At 53.8% G+C, this 18,535-nt stretch overlaps 1 protein-coding gene across 1 annotated transcript; it reads right to left on the bottom strand.

The window, feature by feature from the left end:
- Positions 1-13,828: 13,828 nt before the first annotated feature.
- GPR75 (G protein-coupled receptor 75) lies at positions 13,829-15,316 on the bottom strand. Its single transcript, XM_038751601.1, has one exon. It carries the CDS (start codon positions 15,314-15,316, stop codon positions 13,829-13,831), a length of 1,488 nt encoding a protein of 495 aa, XP_038607529.1.
- Between the last annotated feature and the right edge of the window lie 3,219 nt (positions 15,317-18,535).

The following is an 18,535-nucleotide window of genomic DNA, read 5'->3' on the forward strand; positions in this document are numbered from 1 at the left end:
CTAAAAGGGGGAAACAGAGAACAAAACCAAACATACTAATAAAATAGAATAGATATGTACAAGTAAAATAAATAGAGTAATAAATACGTACAAACATATATACAGGTGCTGTGGGGAAGGGAAGGAGGTAAGATGGAGAGGGGGACGAGGGGGAGAGGAATCAATCAATCAATCAGTCGTATTTATTGAGCGCTTACTATGTGCAGAGCACTGTACTAAGCACTTGGGAAGTTCAAATTGGCAACACATAGAGACAGTCCCTACCTAACAGTGGGCTCACAGTCTAAAAGGGGGAGACAGAGAACAGAACCAAACATACCAACAAAATAAAATAAATAGGATAGAAATGTACAAGTAAAATAAATAAATAAATAAATAAATAGAGTAATGAATATGTACAACCATATATACATATATACAGGTGCTCTGGGGAAGGGAAGGAGGTAAGATGGGGGGATGGAGAGGGGGAGAGGAAGGAAGGGGCTCAGTGTGGGAAGGCCTCCTGGAGGAGGTGAGCTCTCAGTAGGGCCTTGAAGGGAGGAAGAGAGCGAGCTTGGCGGATGGGCAGAGGGATTGGGGGCATTCCAGGCCCGGGGAAGGACGTGGGCCGGGGGTCGATGGCGGGACAGGCGAGAACGAGGTACAGTGAGGAGATTAGCGGCAGAGGAGCGGAGGGTGCGGGCTGGGCCAGATGCGTACAAGACCGACCGGCGTCGTCTACCACTGGGGCCTTGGCCTCGGGGCCCCAGAAGAGAAACGGGGAGAGCCACCTGGGTCCAACCTGCTTAACTCGTATCTACCCCAGCACTTAGAACGGTGCTCGGCACATAGTAAGCACTTAACAAGCACTATAAATGATTAGTTTGATAAACTCACTCTTTAGTTCCTTTTCCTTTTTCCCCACTTGTCCCGAGGAAAAGGTAATGATCGTGGTGTTTGCTTTGCGTTTACTATGGGCCAGGTGCTGGGATTCGCCGTGAGACGGTCAGGTTGGACAATCTGTCCCATGTAGGATGCTTAGCGTAAGAGGGAGGGAGAGCGGTTCTTGACACCCCGTTTTGCAGAAGAGGAAACAGACGCGGAGAAGTGAATCTCGCAGCAGGCAAGTGGCAGAGCAGGGATTAGAACCCAGGTTCTCTGCCTCCCAAGCCCTCAGGCTTCCCCCTAGACCGCGTTGCATCTTTGGAAGCGCCAGGCTCAGAAATCACGGTCCTGCCTTCCCCGGGGGAAAGTGCAGCCAAGCGACCCAGTCCATTTCCCAGGCCTTCGCAGTGCGTTCCGCAGAAATCAAATTGCTCCTGGGACAATCCCACTTCAGGGAAAGTGCAGCCAAGCAACCCAGTCCGTTTCCCAGGCCTTCACAGTGCCGTCCGCAGAAATCAAATTGCTCCTGGGCCGATCCCACTTCAAGCCGACTCTGTTGTCTTGGCTCTCCCAGGCACATAGTACACTGCTCTGCGCAGAGTAAGCGCCCAATAAATACCACTGACAACAAGGAAGCCCATAAAGCATAGAGAAGCAGCATAATGGCCTCAGAATCTGAAAGACCTGGTTTCTAAATCTTGGCTCCACCACTTCAATCTTATTTACTGAGCGCTAACTGTGTGCAGAACACTGTACTATGCGCTTGAAAAGTACGATTTGGCAACAGAGACAATCCGTACCCAACAACGGGCGCACACTACTTGCCTGCTGTATGATGTTGGGTTCACTTCTCTGGGCCTCGGTTCCCTCCTCCGTAAAATGGGGATTAAGCCTGTGTGCCCCAGGTGGGATAGGGACTGCATCAAATTGTCTTTTAGACTGTGAGCCCACTGATGGGTAGGGACTGTCTCTATATGTTGCCAACTTGTACTTCCCAAGCGCTTAGTACAGTGCTCTGCACACAGTAAGCGCTCAATAAATACGATTGATGATGATGATGATCTGACCTGAATGCTTTGTATCTATCCCAGGATTTAGAATAGCACATAGTAAGTGCTTAACAAATACCATTAAAATTAAAAAAGTACAAACAGGCTTAAAGCAATTCATGCCTGGAAGGAAGTTGCACTGACTGGTTCTTCCTTTTGATTCCAAACCGTTCAACACCTGGCAGATAGTAAGCACTTAAATACCATTAAAAAAAAAAATACAGACCGACTTCTTTTCTAAACTGTTCAGCTCCCACTCTGCCCCCATTGCTACGAAGTTGAGTAGTAATAATTGCATTTTCTAAGGGCCTACTACGTGCCAGGCCCAGAACTAAGCACTGGGGTGGATACAAAACCAATCGGGTTGGACGCAGTCCCTGTCCCACATGGGGCTCCATCCCCATTTTCCAGATGAGGGAACTGAGGCCCAGAGAATAATAATAATAATAATAATGATATTTGTTAAGCGCTTACTATGTGCAAAGCACTGTTCTAAGCGCTGGGGAGGTTACAAGGTGATCAGGTTGTCCCCCGGGGGGCTCACAGTCTTCATCCCCATTTTACAGACGAGGTAACTGAAGCACAGAGAAGTGAAGTGACCTGCCCAAAGTCACACAGCTGACAATTGGCAGAGCCGGGATTTGAACCCACGACCTCTGACTCCAAAGCCCGGGCTCTTCCCACTGAGCCGCGCTGCTTCAGAAGTGACTTGCCCAAGGTCCCACAGCAGACAAGTAGAGAAGCAGCGTGGCTCAGTGGAAAGAGCCCGGGCTTTGGAGTCAGAGGTCATGGGTTCACATCCCGGCTCCGCCACTTGTCAGCTGTGTGACTTTGGGCGGGTCACTTCACTTCTCTGGGCCTCAGTTCCCTCATCTGTAAAACGGGGAGGAAGACTGTGAGCCCGCCGTGGGACAACCTGATCACCTTGTAACCTCCCCAGCGCTTAGAACAGTGCACATAGTAAGCGCTTAATGCCTTCATTATTAAGTGGCGGAGGCTGGATTAGAATCCATGACCTGACACCCAGCCCCCAGGCTCTAGCCACTAAGCCTTCATAGAGGAGGATGGAAGGCGGGCCGTGGGAGGAGCTCAGAGACCAGGCCTCACACATTCGCACACTCTGACCCCAACGAGACCAGCAGGAGTGGCGGCGGTGGGCTTTCCCCGGGACCCCCGGCCGGAAACACGCTTACCTTCCGTACGGATGGCGCCGAGCCTCTGACGTCTCCCACGCCCGCTCGCCGATGGCTCACGTTCGTAGTGGTCGTGGTCTGCTTCGGCCAGCCCTGACCGACCTACCAGTTGGAGGCAGCCGGGCCCACTGAGGAGGGCACAAGAAACGGGAGTCCGGACATCAGGGTTGATTCCTGGCTCCACCGGTTGCTTGGGAGGTAATAATAATAATAATAATAATAATAATAATGACGGCATTTATTAAGCGCTTACTATGTGCAGAGCCCTGTTCTAAGCGCTGGGGAGGTTACAAGGTGATCAGGTTGTCCCACAGGGGGCTCACAATCTTAATCCCCATTTTACAGATGAGGGAACTGAGGCACGGAGAAGTGAAGTGACTTGCCCAAAGTCACACAGCTGAACAATTGGCGGAGCTGGGGTTTGAACCCATGACCTCTGACTCCAAAGCCCGGGCTCTTTCCACCGAGCCACGCTGCTTCTTCATAATAAAGGCATTTGCTAAGCGCTTACTATGTGCAAAGCACTAGTTTTTTTAAGTGATGGGGTGGATACAGGTAATCAGGTTATCCCACGTGGGGCTCACAGTCTTAGTCCCCATTTTACAGATGAGATAACTGAGGCAGAGAGAAGTGAAGTGACTTGCCCAAAGTCACCCAGCTGACAAGTGGCAGAGTCGGGATTCGAACCCATGACCTCTGACTCCAAAGCCCAGGCTCTTTCCACTAAGCCACGCTGCTTCTCAAGGTAACCTTGGCCACATCACCTAACTTCACCGCGCTTCTTTGCTCGTCTGTAAAATGGGGCTAAAATTCTCCCTCCTCCTTAGACTGCGAGCCCCAGGTGGGGGACAGACTGATCAGACTGTTTAAAACTGGGTTACGGGGTTACACCGCAGGCCAGGGACACAACTAGAGAAGCAGCATGGCTCAGTGGAAAGAGCCCGGGCTTTGGAGTCAGAGGTCACGGGTTCAAATCCCGGCTCCGCCACTTGTCAGCTGGGTGACTTTGGGCGGGTCACTTCTCTGGGGCCTCAGTTACCCCATCTGTAAAATGGGGATGAAGACTGTGAGCCCCCCCGTGGGACAACCTGATCACCTTGTAACCTCCCCAGCGCTTAGAACAGTGCTTTGCACATAGTAAGCGCTTAATAAATGCCATTATTATTATTATTATTATTATAACTAGGATTAGAACCCTGGTCTCCTACCTTCCGGCTCCTCATTGCACAAAACACAGTCCCCTTATCACCTTCCAACCCCGAGACTCAAATTCAAAGTAAGTTGAGCAAGTTGCCGACCTGGGGGAAAAGACACAGAGGAGGGAACTGAAGATGACGATGGTGGTGGTATTTGTTAAGCGCTTACTATGTGCTAAGCACTGTGCCAAGCACTGCTCTAAGCACTGAGGTAGATACAAGGTAATCAGGTTGTCCCACGAGAAGCTCACAGTCTTAATCCCCATTTTACCGACGAGGTAACTGAGGCACGGAGAAGTGGGTTTTTTTGGATGGTATTTGGTAAGCACTTACTCTGTGCAAAGCACTGTTCTAAGCACTGGGGGGATACAAGGTGATCAGGTTGTCCCACATGGGGCTCGCAGTCTTAATCCCCATTTTACAGATGAGGGAACTGAGGCACAGAGAAGTGAAGTGACCTGCCTAAAATCACCCAGCTGACAAGTGGCGGAGCCGGGATTAGAATAATAATAATGATAATAATTTTGGTATTTGTTAAGCGCTTACTATGTGCAAAGCACTGTTCTAAGCGCTGGGGAGGATACAAGGTGATCAGGTTGTCCCATGTGGGGCTCACAATCTTAGTCCCCATTTTACAGATGAGGTAACTGAGGCACAGAGAAGTGAAGTGACCTACCCAAAGTCACACAGCTGACAAGCGGCGGAGCCGGGATTTGAACGCCTGATCTCCGACTCCAAAGCCCGGGCTCTTTCCACTGAGCCACGCTGCTTCTCATGAAGAGTCAGGCCCTTGTCAGGAAGAGCTTTAATTAATAATAACGGTATTTGTTAAGCGCTTACTATGGCCGAGCGCCGCACTAAGTCCCGGCGGCAATGCAAGATAATCAGGTCGCACACCGTCCCTGCCCCGCAGCGGAGTTCACGGTCTAGGAGAGAACGGGTAGCGAGCCACCATTCTGCAGATGAGGGACTTGAGGCGCAAAGAAGGGAAGGGACTTGGCCAAGGTCACACGACGGACAGAGGGTTGAGGCCGGGATGAGAAGCGGCCTACTAGGCGGTTGCGGCTTCCCCTTGAAACTTGAAAGCTTTAATTGGGAGCAGGTGGAGAGCAGACAGGTCCCGTCTTAGTCCAGCCACCCCACGACCCCGGAAAACCTCCAACCTTCAATCAATCAATCAATCAATCGTATTTATTGAGCCCTTACTGTGTGCAGAGCACTGTACTAAGCGCTCGGGAAGTACAAGTTGGCGACATATTTCTCACGCAGTCTCTTGTCAAATCCCATAATAATAATAATAATTAAGCGCTTACTATGTGCAAAGCACTGTTCTAAGCGCTGGGGAGGTTACAAGGTGATCAGGTTGCCCATGGGGGGCTCACATTCTTAATCCCCATTTTACAGATGAGATAACTGGGGCACAGAGAAGTTAAGTGACTTGCCCAGAGTCACACAGCTGACAATTGGCAGAGCCGGGATTTGAACCCACAGTCTCTGACTCCAAAGCCCGTGCTCTTTCCATTGAGCCACGCTGCTTCTATAATTGTATTTTTACTTCCCCATCAACCTCCTCCAGTTTCCCTTCATTTTTTTTCACAAAACGGCCGTGACTCCAACCAGGCACAGTGCAGAACTGAGCATTGGAGAGTTTAGTAGAAGGAATATTATGATGGTATTGACACTTGTTTACTTGCTTTCTTGTCTGTCTCCCCCTTCTAGACTGTGAGCCCGTTGTTGGGTAGGGACCGTCTCTATATGTTGCCGATTTGTTCGTCCCAAGCGCTTAGTACAGTGCTGTGCACACAGTAAGCGCTCAATAAATACGATTGAATGAATGAATGAATGAATATGGAGACAGCCCCTACCCAACAGTGGGCTCACAGTCTAAAAGACGATGCCTAAGGTGGCCAAATAGGGAGGAAAAAACTTATCCTTTAAGGACAGGCTGAATGCTTGATAGCCCAGTGGCCAGCTAGGGTCCACTAGAAGTTGTTTTTGGGGTTCCCAGCCTGGCGAGAGTTGGGGACCCCCCCCTCCCACCCCAGCCGCCAGTGGGGACGAGAGGCCAGGGAACGTGTCTACCAACTCTTTTTATGCTTCCTCACCGTACTTAGCTCAGTGCTGTGCCCACAGTAAATGCTTAATTTACTGAGAAATTACTGAGAAGCAGCGTGGCTCAGTGGAAAAGAGCAGGGGCTTTGGAGTCAGAGGTCATGGGTTCAAATCCCGGCTCCGCCAATTGTCAGCTGTGTGACTTTGGGCAAGTCGCTTAACTTCTCTGTGCCTGTTACCTCATCTGTAAAATGGGGGTTAAGACTGTGAGCCCCCCGTGGGACAAGCTGATCACCTTGTAACCTTCCCAGCGCTTAGAACGGTGCTTTGCACATAGTAAGCGCTTAATAAGTGCCATTATTATTATTAATGAAGCTTAATAAATGCTTCACTGATTGACTGCTGTGGGACCGTGGGCAAGTCACTTCACTTCTCTGTGCCTCAGTTCCCTCCTCTGTCAAATGGGGATGAAGACTGTGAGCCCCAAATGGGATATGGACCGTGTCCAATCCGATTACCTTATCTACCCCAGCGCTCGCAGAAGACGACAGCGGTAAACCGCTTCCGTATTTTTACCGAGACAACCCTATGGGTATACGTACCGGAACGGGGCGACGGTAGGATGTTCTGGTGAAGATGGGTCCACGGAGTCGCTGTGAATCGGAAACGATCCGACAGCACTTGACGACGACGAATCCAGTGCTTAGAACAGGACCTAACGGGACATGGCATGTGGTAAGCGTTTAACAGATGCCAATAATTAAAAAAAAAAATGGGGAGACTAGTAAGGGAGGACTACATTTCTGCTCTCCTCATTCCCGTGTATTTACCGAGGAAAAAAAGCAGTAAAGATGAACACTTGCCTGTGCAGGCAGGGGCGGTGAGGGCCTCATGAGTATCTTGCGCTGACACGGGCGATCCTTATCCCCGGGCGATCCTGAAGCGCACCATCAAAACCCGCCAGATCAGCCTCCGATTCCACGTCGGCTTCCCTCGGGCGCCGATCGGCTCCCGCTCTACCTCCCTGCGCAGTGGAGCGAACGCCACAGGGCAGGCCCAAAATAGAAATGTTCCACGGTTTCCATTCAGAAAGGAGCAGCAAAACCATCACGTCCTAGAAATCCATTCAGCCCGAAACTTCAGAAAGAGTGTCGGGGACCACTCTGACAGCCGGCTCCATTTAAGGCCTCTCCCCACTGACTTCATTCATTCTATCGTATTTATTGAGCGCTTACTGGGTGCAGAGCACTGTACGAAGCGCTTGGGAGAGTACAGTACAACAATAAACAGGGACATTCCCTGCTACTTCGTCGACCGATCCCTCGGGACTGCCGTGTGAAGCCAGTCACTCTGATATTCCCACCATGATCATGTCTCCCCCAGACATAAAAAGAACAAACCTGCAGCGGTAAAATTAAGGAAAAGCCAACGGTCTCATCACAGGCTTTGCTGTTTGCACAAAAACCCTTCATAATAATAGTTGTGGTATTTGTTAAGTACTTACTATGTGCCCAGCACTTAGAACAGTGCTCTGCACATAGTAAGCGCTTAACAACTGCCATCAAAAAAAAAGTACTGTTCTATGAGGTGAGGAACATAAAAGATAATCAGGTGGCACTGTCCTATGCACTTTAAAAGTTATGCTCAGGCACACATTTCAAGCAGGGCTCTCAGTGCGATCAAAAGTTCAGAAATGGTGCAGATTTTAATATTCGATTCTCCAAACATTATTTTAAAAGCATTAGAAATTACAAATCTGGGTTTGACAACTTGAGAACAAGCATTACAAAACGTTTTGGAAAAGGCATCGCTCGATCCGCAGCTCCGAGGCCCATCTGGAGGAGCGACAACGCTGCCCGGCTGACACACGATCCGGTCGCACCCTTGCTCGATCCCGGGCCCTCACCTGCGTGGTGCCGGCGATGGGGAAGGGGGCAGTGGGGACTGAAAATCTTCCAAATCGTAAATAAATGCAAGTCAAGGCCCGTGTAGAGTGTCTTGAAGGGCGTCGACAAATGTAATACTTGGTGTGTCCGGGTTGAGTTGTCTTCAAAGTGTAATTCTTCCTCCAAATACAGACCTCGTGCCAGGGATATAATCCCAAACTCAAAATAAAACAAATATCATTTGGCCTTTTTAACGAACTCCTCTTGACGTTCGCCACCGTCTCAAGTCACGCGTCGGATACCTCGTCCCAGAAGCCCCAACAGGGTAAAGCGACAGACCGGGGATTCAGGGACGCGGATCAAATAATGCCCTCCGATTCACTTCCCGCTTACTCTCATCCCTAATTTATTTTAGCGTCCGGCTCCCTGGCAAGACCGTAAGCTCCTCGAGGGCAGGAATCACCTCTGTTAATTCCATCATACTGTATTCTCCCCACTGCTTAGTGGACTTGCTCTGCAAACATTAGGTGCTCAGTCAATCACCACGCACACCTGAGTAATTGATATACCTACCTCATCGGTAAATTATTTTCATGTCTGTCTCCCCGGTTAGACTATAAACTCCTCGAGGGCAGGGATCAGACTTCTGAACTCTATTATGCTCTCCAGGGTTTCAGTAGAGTTCTGCCCCCTGAAGTCGCTCAATAAATACTGTTGTTGGAGGGATCGGACGACCATCACCCGGACCTTCATTCAACCATCTAAAAATTAGTCATACGGCTCAACTCGGAAAGTTCTGGGAAGAATTAGGAATACAGTCTCTCGACTAGTTGTGGGCAGGGGACGTGTCCACGAACTCTCTTGCATTGTGCTCTCCCAAGCACTCGGCAAAATGTTCTGCATACAGTAACAATAAATAGCACTGGTGGAATAAAAAGTAGTAAAAATCGATTTTATCAACAGCTTCGGTGACCTCGTATACAGACAGCGGGGGACATGGGCGTATGTGGGGCAAAATCAGTCCTTCCTTCAGACAAGGACTTCCGTATCCGGGGCTATTTGAAGCGAAAATATTGGGACCGGCAGATTAAAAAACCACCTTGCCATTCCCCTGGGGTGAGCCCACTGTTGGGTAGGGACTGTCTCTATATGTTGCCAATTTGTACTTCCCAAGCACTTAGTACAGTGCTCTGCACATAGTAAGCACTCAATTAATACGATTGATGATGATGATGATAGTTCTTTCAGGATTCATTCACTTGATCAAATTTATTGAGCGCTTACTCTGTGCAGAGCACTGTACTAAGGGCTTGGGAGAGTACAGCACAAAAAATAAAAGACACATTCCCTGCTAACAACGAGCTTACGGTCCAGAGGGAGTGCTTACAGTCCAGAGGGAGTTAAGAAAATCCTCTCCTTTCACGATCATTTAAAAGAGAAAGTGTGAGGTTCTTTAAAAAACAACAACTTTGTATTATTGAATAGCAATTACTTCATATTCAAACTGCAAAAAAAGATCCCCAAAACAGTTGCAGTGAGATTAAATAAAGCAATCATCAAACTGCAAAAAAAACAGGGAATTGAAAACACGTCTGATTCCAACAGTAACTGCAGGATTTGTGAAGCGTTTACTACGTGGGATACATCTCTCTCCGGCGTCCCCCTCTCCATCCCCCCCATCTTACCTCCTTCCCATCCCCACAGCACCTGTATATATGTTTATATGTTTGTGCATATTTATTACTCCATTTATTTATTTATCTTACTTGTACATATCTATTCTATTTATTTTATTTTGTTAGTATGTTTGGTTTTGTTCTCTGTCTCCCCCTTCTAGACTGTGAGCCCGCTGTTGGGTAGGGACTGTCTCTATGTTGCCGACTTGTACTTCCCAAGCGCTTAGTACAGTGCTCTGCACACAGTAAGCGCTCAATAAATATGATTGATCCAAGATAATCAGATTGGACACAACTGGATACTGACATTGGAAACTGACTCTAGCTACCCCGGTACCCTTCGGACATAGAAGGTTCGCTAAAATTAGCGGTCGATGTCAGAGGAATGGGAACAACTGTGGAAAGGTGTAGGGGAGGAAGATGATGGCTCCTTTGAAATCAGACCGAGGTCACCTCGAGAATCGATTCCAAGGGTTAAGTCCGGGCTAGAGGGGGAAACGAGAAACTGAACAAACTAAAAGGACAGATATCTATCTGTTCCCTGGCTGTTCTCTTCACTCTAATAATAATAATGATGGCATTTATTAAGCGCTTACTATGTGCAAAGCACTGTTCTAAGCGCTGGGGAGGTTACAAGGTGATCAGGTTGTCCCACGGGGGGCTCACAGTCTTAATCCCTGCTTTACAGATGAGGCAACTGAGGCACAGAGAAGTTAAGTGACTTGCCCAAAGTCACACAGCTGACAATTGTGGAGCCGGGGTTTGAACCCATGACCTCCGACTCCAAAGCCCGGGCTCTTTCCACTGAGTCACGCTGCTTCCGTGTCGCGAAAGATATAGCTGCGCTTGGGACTTCAGGTGCCTAATTTCTAAATCTCTCCCACGCCGCCAAACAAAATGACATCTTCTACTTCCCGACTGGACCCGGTTCATCGCCTTCCCTGCAACGGTGGGCATCTGCCTTCGACAGACTCCCTGAATACTCGACTCGGGAAGGGCCACGAGAGGTTCACCTCCGGCCAGTCGAACGCCAAGCTATCTCAAGGACAGACGGGTGACTAAAGTCCAAACCCAAAGGCGCCTGAGACGTTAATGCCTTTTCACCGGGTTCAACGACTCGAGGCCAAAGCATCCCCGTTTATCTGGCCAGCTCTGTCCCCGACGAAGCCCTCTTCCACTGTGAGAGACAGTTTTGCTCAGCTCATTCATACATTCATTCAATTGTATTTATTGAGCCCTTACTGTGCGCAGAGCACTGTGCTAAGCGCTTGGGAAGTACAAGTTGGCAACATATAGAGATGGTCCCTACCCAACAGCGGGCTCACGGTCTAGAAGGGGGGAAGCTCATTCCCATTTCCCCGCACCAAGCCTGTCCGTGGAGGAGTTCTCATCAAGATAACCCTGGGACAATGGTTTCCTGGCTCCAGTAACAAACACGCCTGCATTTGCTGCAAAATAAAGTGACTGTGCCCAATTCATCTGAACCCCCAATCGCCTTGCACCGGGGTGCTTTATTTCAAACCAACTTCGCCTCTCCCTACCGCTACACCGTAATAATAATAATGATGATGGTATTTGTTAAGCGCTTACTATGTGCAAAGCACTGTTCTAAGCACTGGGGAGGTTACAAGGTGATCAGTTGGTCCCACGGGGGGCTCACAGACTTTCTGACTACCAACACTGCTGTCACTTGTACTCTCCAAAGTGCTTAGTACAGTGCTCTGCACATAGTTAGCTCTCAAGACTACCAGGGATGATGAAACAATAGAAAAAATCCCTTCGTCGAGAAGGGGAGGGAACTGAGATCCAGTATTCTCGGCAAAAACCGATTCTCACACTTGCACCACGTAAAGATATTTCACCAGAAATGAGGGGCAGGGAATGTGTCTACCAACACTGCTGTCACTTGTACGCTCCAAAGTGCTTAGTACAGTGCTCTGCACATAGTTAGCTCTCAAGACTATCGGGGATGATGAAACAATAGAAAAAATCCCTTCATCGAGAAGGGGAGGGAACTGAGATCCAGTATTCTCAGCAAAAACCGATTCTCACGCTTGCACCACGTAAAGATATTTCACCGGAAACGAGGGGCAGGGAATGTCTACTAACGCTGCTGTTACTTGTACTCTCCAAAGTGCTTAGTACTGTGCTCTGCACATAGTTAGCTCTCAAGACTATCAGGGATGATGAAACAATAGTAAAGATCCCTTCGTCGAGATGTGGAGGGAACTGAGATCCAGTATTCTTAGCAAAAACCGATTCTCACGCTTGCACCACGTAAAGACATTTCACCAGAAACGAGGGGCAGGGAATGTCTACTAACGCTGCTGTCACTTGTACTCTCCAAAGTGCTTAGTACAGTGCTCTGCACATAGTTAGCTCTCAAGACTCTCAGGGATGATGAAACAATAGAAAAAATCCCTTCGTCGAGAAGGGGAGGGAATTGAGATCCAGTATTCTCAGCAAAAACCGATTCTCACGCTTGCACCACGTAAAGATAATTCTCGAATGCTTCCGATGGAAGTCCTAAGCTTTGACAAGATCTCTTTCGGCCTCGATGGGGCCCTTTCTGTTGCAAGGAGACGGAGCTGATTATTCCAAGCTCCCGGCACGGAGCAGAACCCTTCCAACCGCCCACACGCGAAAAGCACCTTTCTCTTTGGACCGGCCTCCCGCGAGTCAGGATCCGGGTCTCGCCACACTCAGCAGCAACTTCCAGTTGGCCCTCAGGCTCGGTGGGGCCACTGAGCTAGCGGGGTCCCAGTTGCCCATCATCATCAATCGTATTTATTGAGCGCTTACTATGTGCAGAGCACTGTACTTAGCGCTTGGGAAGTACAAATTGGCAACATATAGAGACAGTCCCTACCCAACAGTGGGCTCACAGTCTAAAAGACTGGCCAGCCCGCTGCCCCGGGCCACATGATTAACCCGCACACTTCTCGCGTCTTGCCCAAGTCTTAGGGAAAGAGAGGAGCGAGGCAATTTGGGGAGCCCGTCGAAACGACCCGCCGGAACTAGAGGCGAGCCTTAAGGTTTCTGAGAAAGACGACGCCACCGGGTTGGAGGAAGGGTACGTGATTAACGATGACGACGATGATGATGGTGCTATTTGTTAAGCGCTTACTATGTGCCAGGCACTGTTCTAAGCGCTGGGGTAGTTCTGTGGTAATCAGGTCCCTGTCCCACGTGGGGCTCACAGTCTCAATCTCCACTTTACGGATGAGGGAACTGAGGCCCAGAGAATAATGATAATAATGATAACGATGGTATTTGTTAAGCGCTTCCTATGTGCAAAGCACTGTTCTGAGCGCTGGGGGGATACAAGGTGATCAGGTTGTCCCACGGTGGGGCTCACAGTCTTAATCCCCATTTTACAGACGAGGGAACTGAGGCCCAGAGAAGAATGATAATAATGATAACGATGGTATTTGTTAAGCGCTTCCTATGCGCAAAGCACTGTTCTAAGCGCTGGGGGGATACAAGGTGATCATGTTGTCCCACGGGGGGGGCTCACAGTCTTAATCCCCATTTTACAGACGAGGGAACTGAGGCCCAGAGAAGTGAAGTGACTTGCCCAAAGTCACCCAGCTGACAATTAGCGGAGCCGGGGTTTGAACCCACGACCTCTGACTCCAAAGCCCGGGCTCTTTCCACTGAGCCACGCTGCTTCTCAGGGAAGTGGAATGACTCGCTCAAGGTGACGCAGAAGAGAAGCGGCGGAGCCGGGATTAGAACCCACGGCCTTCTGACTCTCGGGCCCACGAGGCCGTGCCGCTTCCTCGGCCCGCCCGATCGCCGGCCTTCTGGACCTTCGAGTTTGGAACGAGGATCTCTCCCCCGGGCTCCAAAAACACACCCACTGCCCCGCCACCGAGAGGGGGTTGAGGTGTCTCCCGGCCCGGCCCGCCGTCAGACGGAAGGGACGGCCCCCAGCTCGGCGGCGGCGGCGGTGCCGTCGTCCGGCCCGTGGTCCACGGCGGCGAGCGGCCGGGCCGAGCCCAAGGCGGAGGCGGCGGACGGCTGGCCGTCGGGGGCCCCGGCCTGGCGCGAGGGACTGCCGTCGGAGACGCCGTAGAAGGGCTCGACGCGCGTGTCGCTGGGCGTCGAGCTGCCGGGCCCCGGGGGCCCGGGGCCGGCGGAGGCCCCGGGGCTCGGGCCGGCGTCCCGGGATTTGGGAGACAGCACGCCGGCCGAGTTGGTCTCGTGGTGGGACGACTTGTTCCTGTTGACGTCCAGGCTGCCCTTGCCCAGGGCGCGGAGGCGGGTCCTGTGGCGGCGGCGGCAGCAGCAGAGGTGGCGGTGGCGGCGGCAGCGGGCCCAGAAGCCCGGGGGCAGGGCCCGGAGGCAGCCCAGCGCCTTCCGCCGCAGGCCGGAGCTCTTCCGCGAGTAGATGAAGGGGTTGAGGCCCGACTTGCCGAAGGCCAGGGTGAAGCCGCACAGCTCCAACTGGTAGAGGAGGCCGCCCCCGCCCCCGCTCCACGCGGCCCTCGCCAAGGCCACCCCCAGGGGCAGGCAGCAGAGCAGGGCCGACAGCACGATGACCACGCAGGTCAGCACCGCCCGCGAGTCCTTGGCGGGGGCCAGCGCGGCCGCCGAGGCCGGCCGCAGCCGGTCGTAGTTCGGGTTCCGGTGGGAGGCCTGGCCGGGCCTCCGCGCGCCCCCCGGGGCCGGGCCCGGGGGGCCCCTCCGCCCCGGGGCGTTCCTCCACAGGGCCCGGCCGATGGTCACGTAGGAGACGGACACCACGGCCACGCAGAGGGCGAAGTCGACGGCGTACAGGCAGAGGACGGTCCTCCCTTCCCCGCCCGCCGGGCCGGCCAGGGGCAGGCAGGGGCGGGAGCGGGCGGGCCGGAGCGTGGCCAGCGCCGCCAGGGTGAAGCCGGCGGCCCAGAGCGCCAGGGCGAGGAGCAGCGCGGCCGGGAGCGAGGCCGGCCGGTCGGGCTGCCGGCCCAGCACCACGCGCAGCCGGCGCAGGGCGATGACCGCCACCGTCTTCAGGGACACCAGGACGAAGCCGGAGCCGCTCAGGTGGAAGGCCAGGCAGAAGGCGCCGGGGACGCCCGCCGCCGCGGCCTCGGCCAGCAGGCCGAAGGCCAGCATGGGCGCCGTCACCCCGCAGACCAGCAGGTCGCAGAGGGACAGGCTCAGGGTCAGGAAATCGAAGTGGGTGCGGAACCTCCGGAAGGCCGGGTCGAAGAAGGACGAGAAGACGACGAGGTTGCCGTAGGAGCCCAGCCCGAAGGTGGCGGCCAGCAGGACGGTGCAGCCGGCCAGCGTGGCCGGGTGGACGGTGTCGCGGGCCCCCGGCGGGGCGGCGGCGGGCCCGGCGGGCCCGGGGGAGGGCAGCGCCCGCGGCGTGGCGTTGAGGGCGGCCCGCAGCTGGCCCGTCGCGTTCATCCTCCTCTGCCGGGAACGTCACTCCCCTCCGCCCTCAACGCGGGCCCAAGCCGGCCCCCAGGCGGGCGGGCGGGCGGGCGGAGGCCGCCTCGGGGCCAACGCCCCGCCGGGAGCCGGGCCCGACTCAAGTCACGTCCTCCGTGACTGGGCCTGCGCGTTGAAAGAAGAAGAAGAAGAAGAAGAAAATCATAATGACAACAGTGGTATTTGTTAATCACTTCCCGCGTGCCGGGCACTGAGCTAAGAGCTGGGGGGACAGACACGATAATCGGGTCCGAAACAGTGCCTGTCCCACACGGGGTTCTCCAGCCAAGCAGGAGGCAAAAACGGGTACTGAATCCCCATTTTACAGATGAGGAAGCTAAGGCACAGACAAGTCCAATGACCCTCATCCTCTCCTTCCTCCCTTTTCTGCCTCTATTTCTCTGCCCCAATTTCCCCCTTCCCCTTTTCTGCCCCTATTTCTCTGCCCCCAAATTCCCTCTCTGCCCTCACCCATCCCTTCCCCCCTTTCTGCCCCTATTTCTCTGCCCCCCAACTTGTACTTCCCAAGCACTTCGTACAGCGCTCTGCACACAGTAAGCGCTCAATAAATGATTGAATGAATGAATGAATGAACGAATGACTTCCCGTGGTCACCCGGCAGGCAAGTGGCAGGGCTCGAATTAGAACCCATGGTCCCCGATTCCCATCTTTCTTCGAGACCACACTGCTTCCCCGCCACCACAACCCAACAAAAAAGAAAGTCGGGAGAGGGAAAACAGGCTCCACGAAAACCAGAAAGGTTTCACTTCCTTCCACCACAAAAGTATTAGGGATTCGCTAAGCCAAGAGCCAACAGATTAGCAGCGTGGCTCAATGGAAAGAGCCCGGGCTTTGGAGTCAGAGGTCATGGGTTCAAATCCCGGCTCCGCCAATTGTCAGCTGTGTGACCTTGGGCGATTCAGCTTCTCTGTGCCTCAGTAACCTCAACTGTAAAGTGGGGATTAAGGCTGTGAGCCACACGTGGGACAATCTGATTACCTTGTAACCTCCCCGGCGCTTAGAACAGTGCTTTGCACATAGTAAACACTTAACAAATGCCACAATTATTATTATTAATAGACACTATCTCTCCCAAACTCAAGATAAAGAGTACATCCAATCGCCCAAATCCGGCACAATTCCTTTGCCTTCCATTGAAAGAATGTCCGGGGCTTGTTTCTTTTTATGAACCGTTTTCTGACTCTTCCCTCTTCTTCTGGCCCATGTGGAAAATTCCCAGCGCTTTCAAATCCCGACTTGGGTAAGAAATAACGCGGACAGGCCCAGAAGCGCAGAAACAACATGAGAAGCAGCGTGGCCTACTGGATAGAGCCCGGGGTCGGAAAGAGCTGGGTTCTAATCCCAGTCTGCCGGGTGACCCTGGGCGAGTCACTTTACTTCTCTGTGCCTCAGGTACCTCATCTGTAAAATGGGGATTGAGACTCTGCACCCTACGTGGGACAGGGACTGTATCCATCCTGATCAGCCTAGATCTACCCCGGCACTTAGTACAGTGCCGGACACACGGTAAGACCTTGACAAATACCATTTTAAAAAAGTACACATTGGGAGAAAGACAAAGGGTCATCTCTGACGTCTTCTCACCAAGTCCTGAGTTGGGAAGTGCTCCATCTATTTACCTTCCATGTTCGGTGGGGAACTGGGCAGGTCACTTCACTTCTCCGTGCCTGTTACCTCATCTGTAAAAGGGGATTAAAAGACCCTGAGCCCCATGCAGAATGTGGACTGTGTCCAACCCCATTTGCAGGCATCCACCCAAGTGCCGAGTACAGCGCCTGGCACATAGTAAGCGCTCGACAAATACCACAATCATCATCATCCTAGGGCCCATCTCGCCCAACGGCGGAGCTCGGAGGCCATCGGGTACCTCGTCCAAGACCACCTGGCGTCGCAGGAGGAGCTGACCGAACCCAGGACCGTCTCCCAGGGCCGGGCCGGCCTATTCCAGGGGCCCGGGGAAGAAGGGCACGTGTCCGTGGCCGAGCGCGGGGAGAGCCTGGCACCCCGCGACCGGGGAAGAGGGGAGACGGCGCTAACGGTGGTTGGAGAAGGTGCCGTGGGAGAGAGCCCAAGGAAGCCCTCGGCCTTCCCGGGGATGAGAAAACCCTCGGTTATTTAGCGAGAGGGAAGATGGGATGAGCTAAGGAGCCCGAGGAAGGGACGAACCCTCCTGACTGACCCAGTGGCAGAGGTAGGCCCGGGGCAGGGGCAGGCTGGGGGTAGGCCTAGGGGCAGGGGCAGGCTGGGGGTAGGCCTAGGGGCAGGGGCAAGACCGAGGGGCAGGGGCAGGAGCAGGCTCGGGGCAGGGGCAAGACCGAGGGGCAGGGGCAGGAGCAGGCTCGGGGCAGGGGCAAGACCGAGGGGCAGGGGCAGGAGCAGGCTCGGGGCAGGGGCAAGACCGAGGGGCAGGGGCAGGAGCAGGCTCGGGGCAGGGGCAGGCCAGGGGCAGGGGCAGGGGTAGGCCTAGGGGAAGGGGCAGGAGCAGGGTCGGGGAAGGGGCAGGCCAGGGGTGGGGCAAGACCCAGGGGTAGGCCTAGGGGCAGGGGCAGGCCAGGGGCAAGACCCAGGGGCAGAGGCAAGATGCAGGGGCAGGGGCAAGACCCAGGGGCAGGGGCAAGACCCAGGGGCAGGAGCTAGGCCCGGGACAAGGGTAGGCCAGGGGTAGGCCAAGGGGAAGGGGCAGGCCAGGGGCGGGGGCAAGACCCGGGGGCAGGGGCAGGGGCAGGCCTAGGGGAAGGGGCAGGCCAGGGACGGGGACAAAACCCAGGGGCAAGACCCTGGGGCATGAGCTGGCCTGGGGGCAGGGGCGGGCTGGGGGTAGGCCTAGGGGAAGGGGCAGGGGCGGGCTGGGGGTAGGCCTAGGGGAAGGGGCAGGGCAGGGGGCAAGACCCAGGGGCAGGAGCTGGCCAGGGGTAGGCCTAGGGGAAGGGACAAGACTCAGGGGCATGGGCAAGACCCAGGGGCAGGATTCAGGGGCAGGAGCTGGCCCGGGGCAGGGGCAGGGGCAGGGGCAGGGGCAGGCCTAGGGGAAGGGGAAGGGGCAGGGGCGAGAGCAGGAGCAGGGCACAGAACTACGCGGGAGGCCCGGGTGGGGGGCCCGGGTTGGGGGGCCCGGGTCAAGCCTCGGTCGGTTGTTCCGCCGTCCCGTCCGGGTGGCTCGGCCGGTCGGTCGGT

The sequence above is a fragment of the Tachyglossus aculeatus genome, chromosome 9 (assembly GCF_015852505.1).
Source record: "Tachyglossus aculeatus isolate mTacAcu1 chromosome 9, mTacAcu1.pri, whole genome shotgun sequence".
NCBI lineage: Eukaryota > Metazoa > Chordata > Mammalia > Monotremata > Tachyglossidae > Tachyglossus > Tachyglossus aculeatus.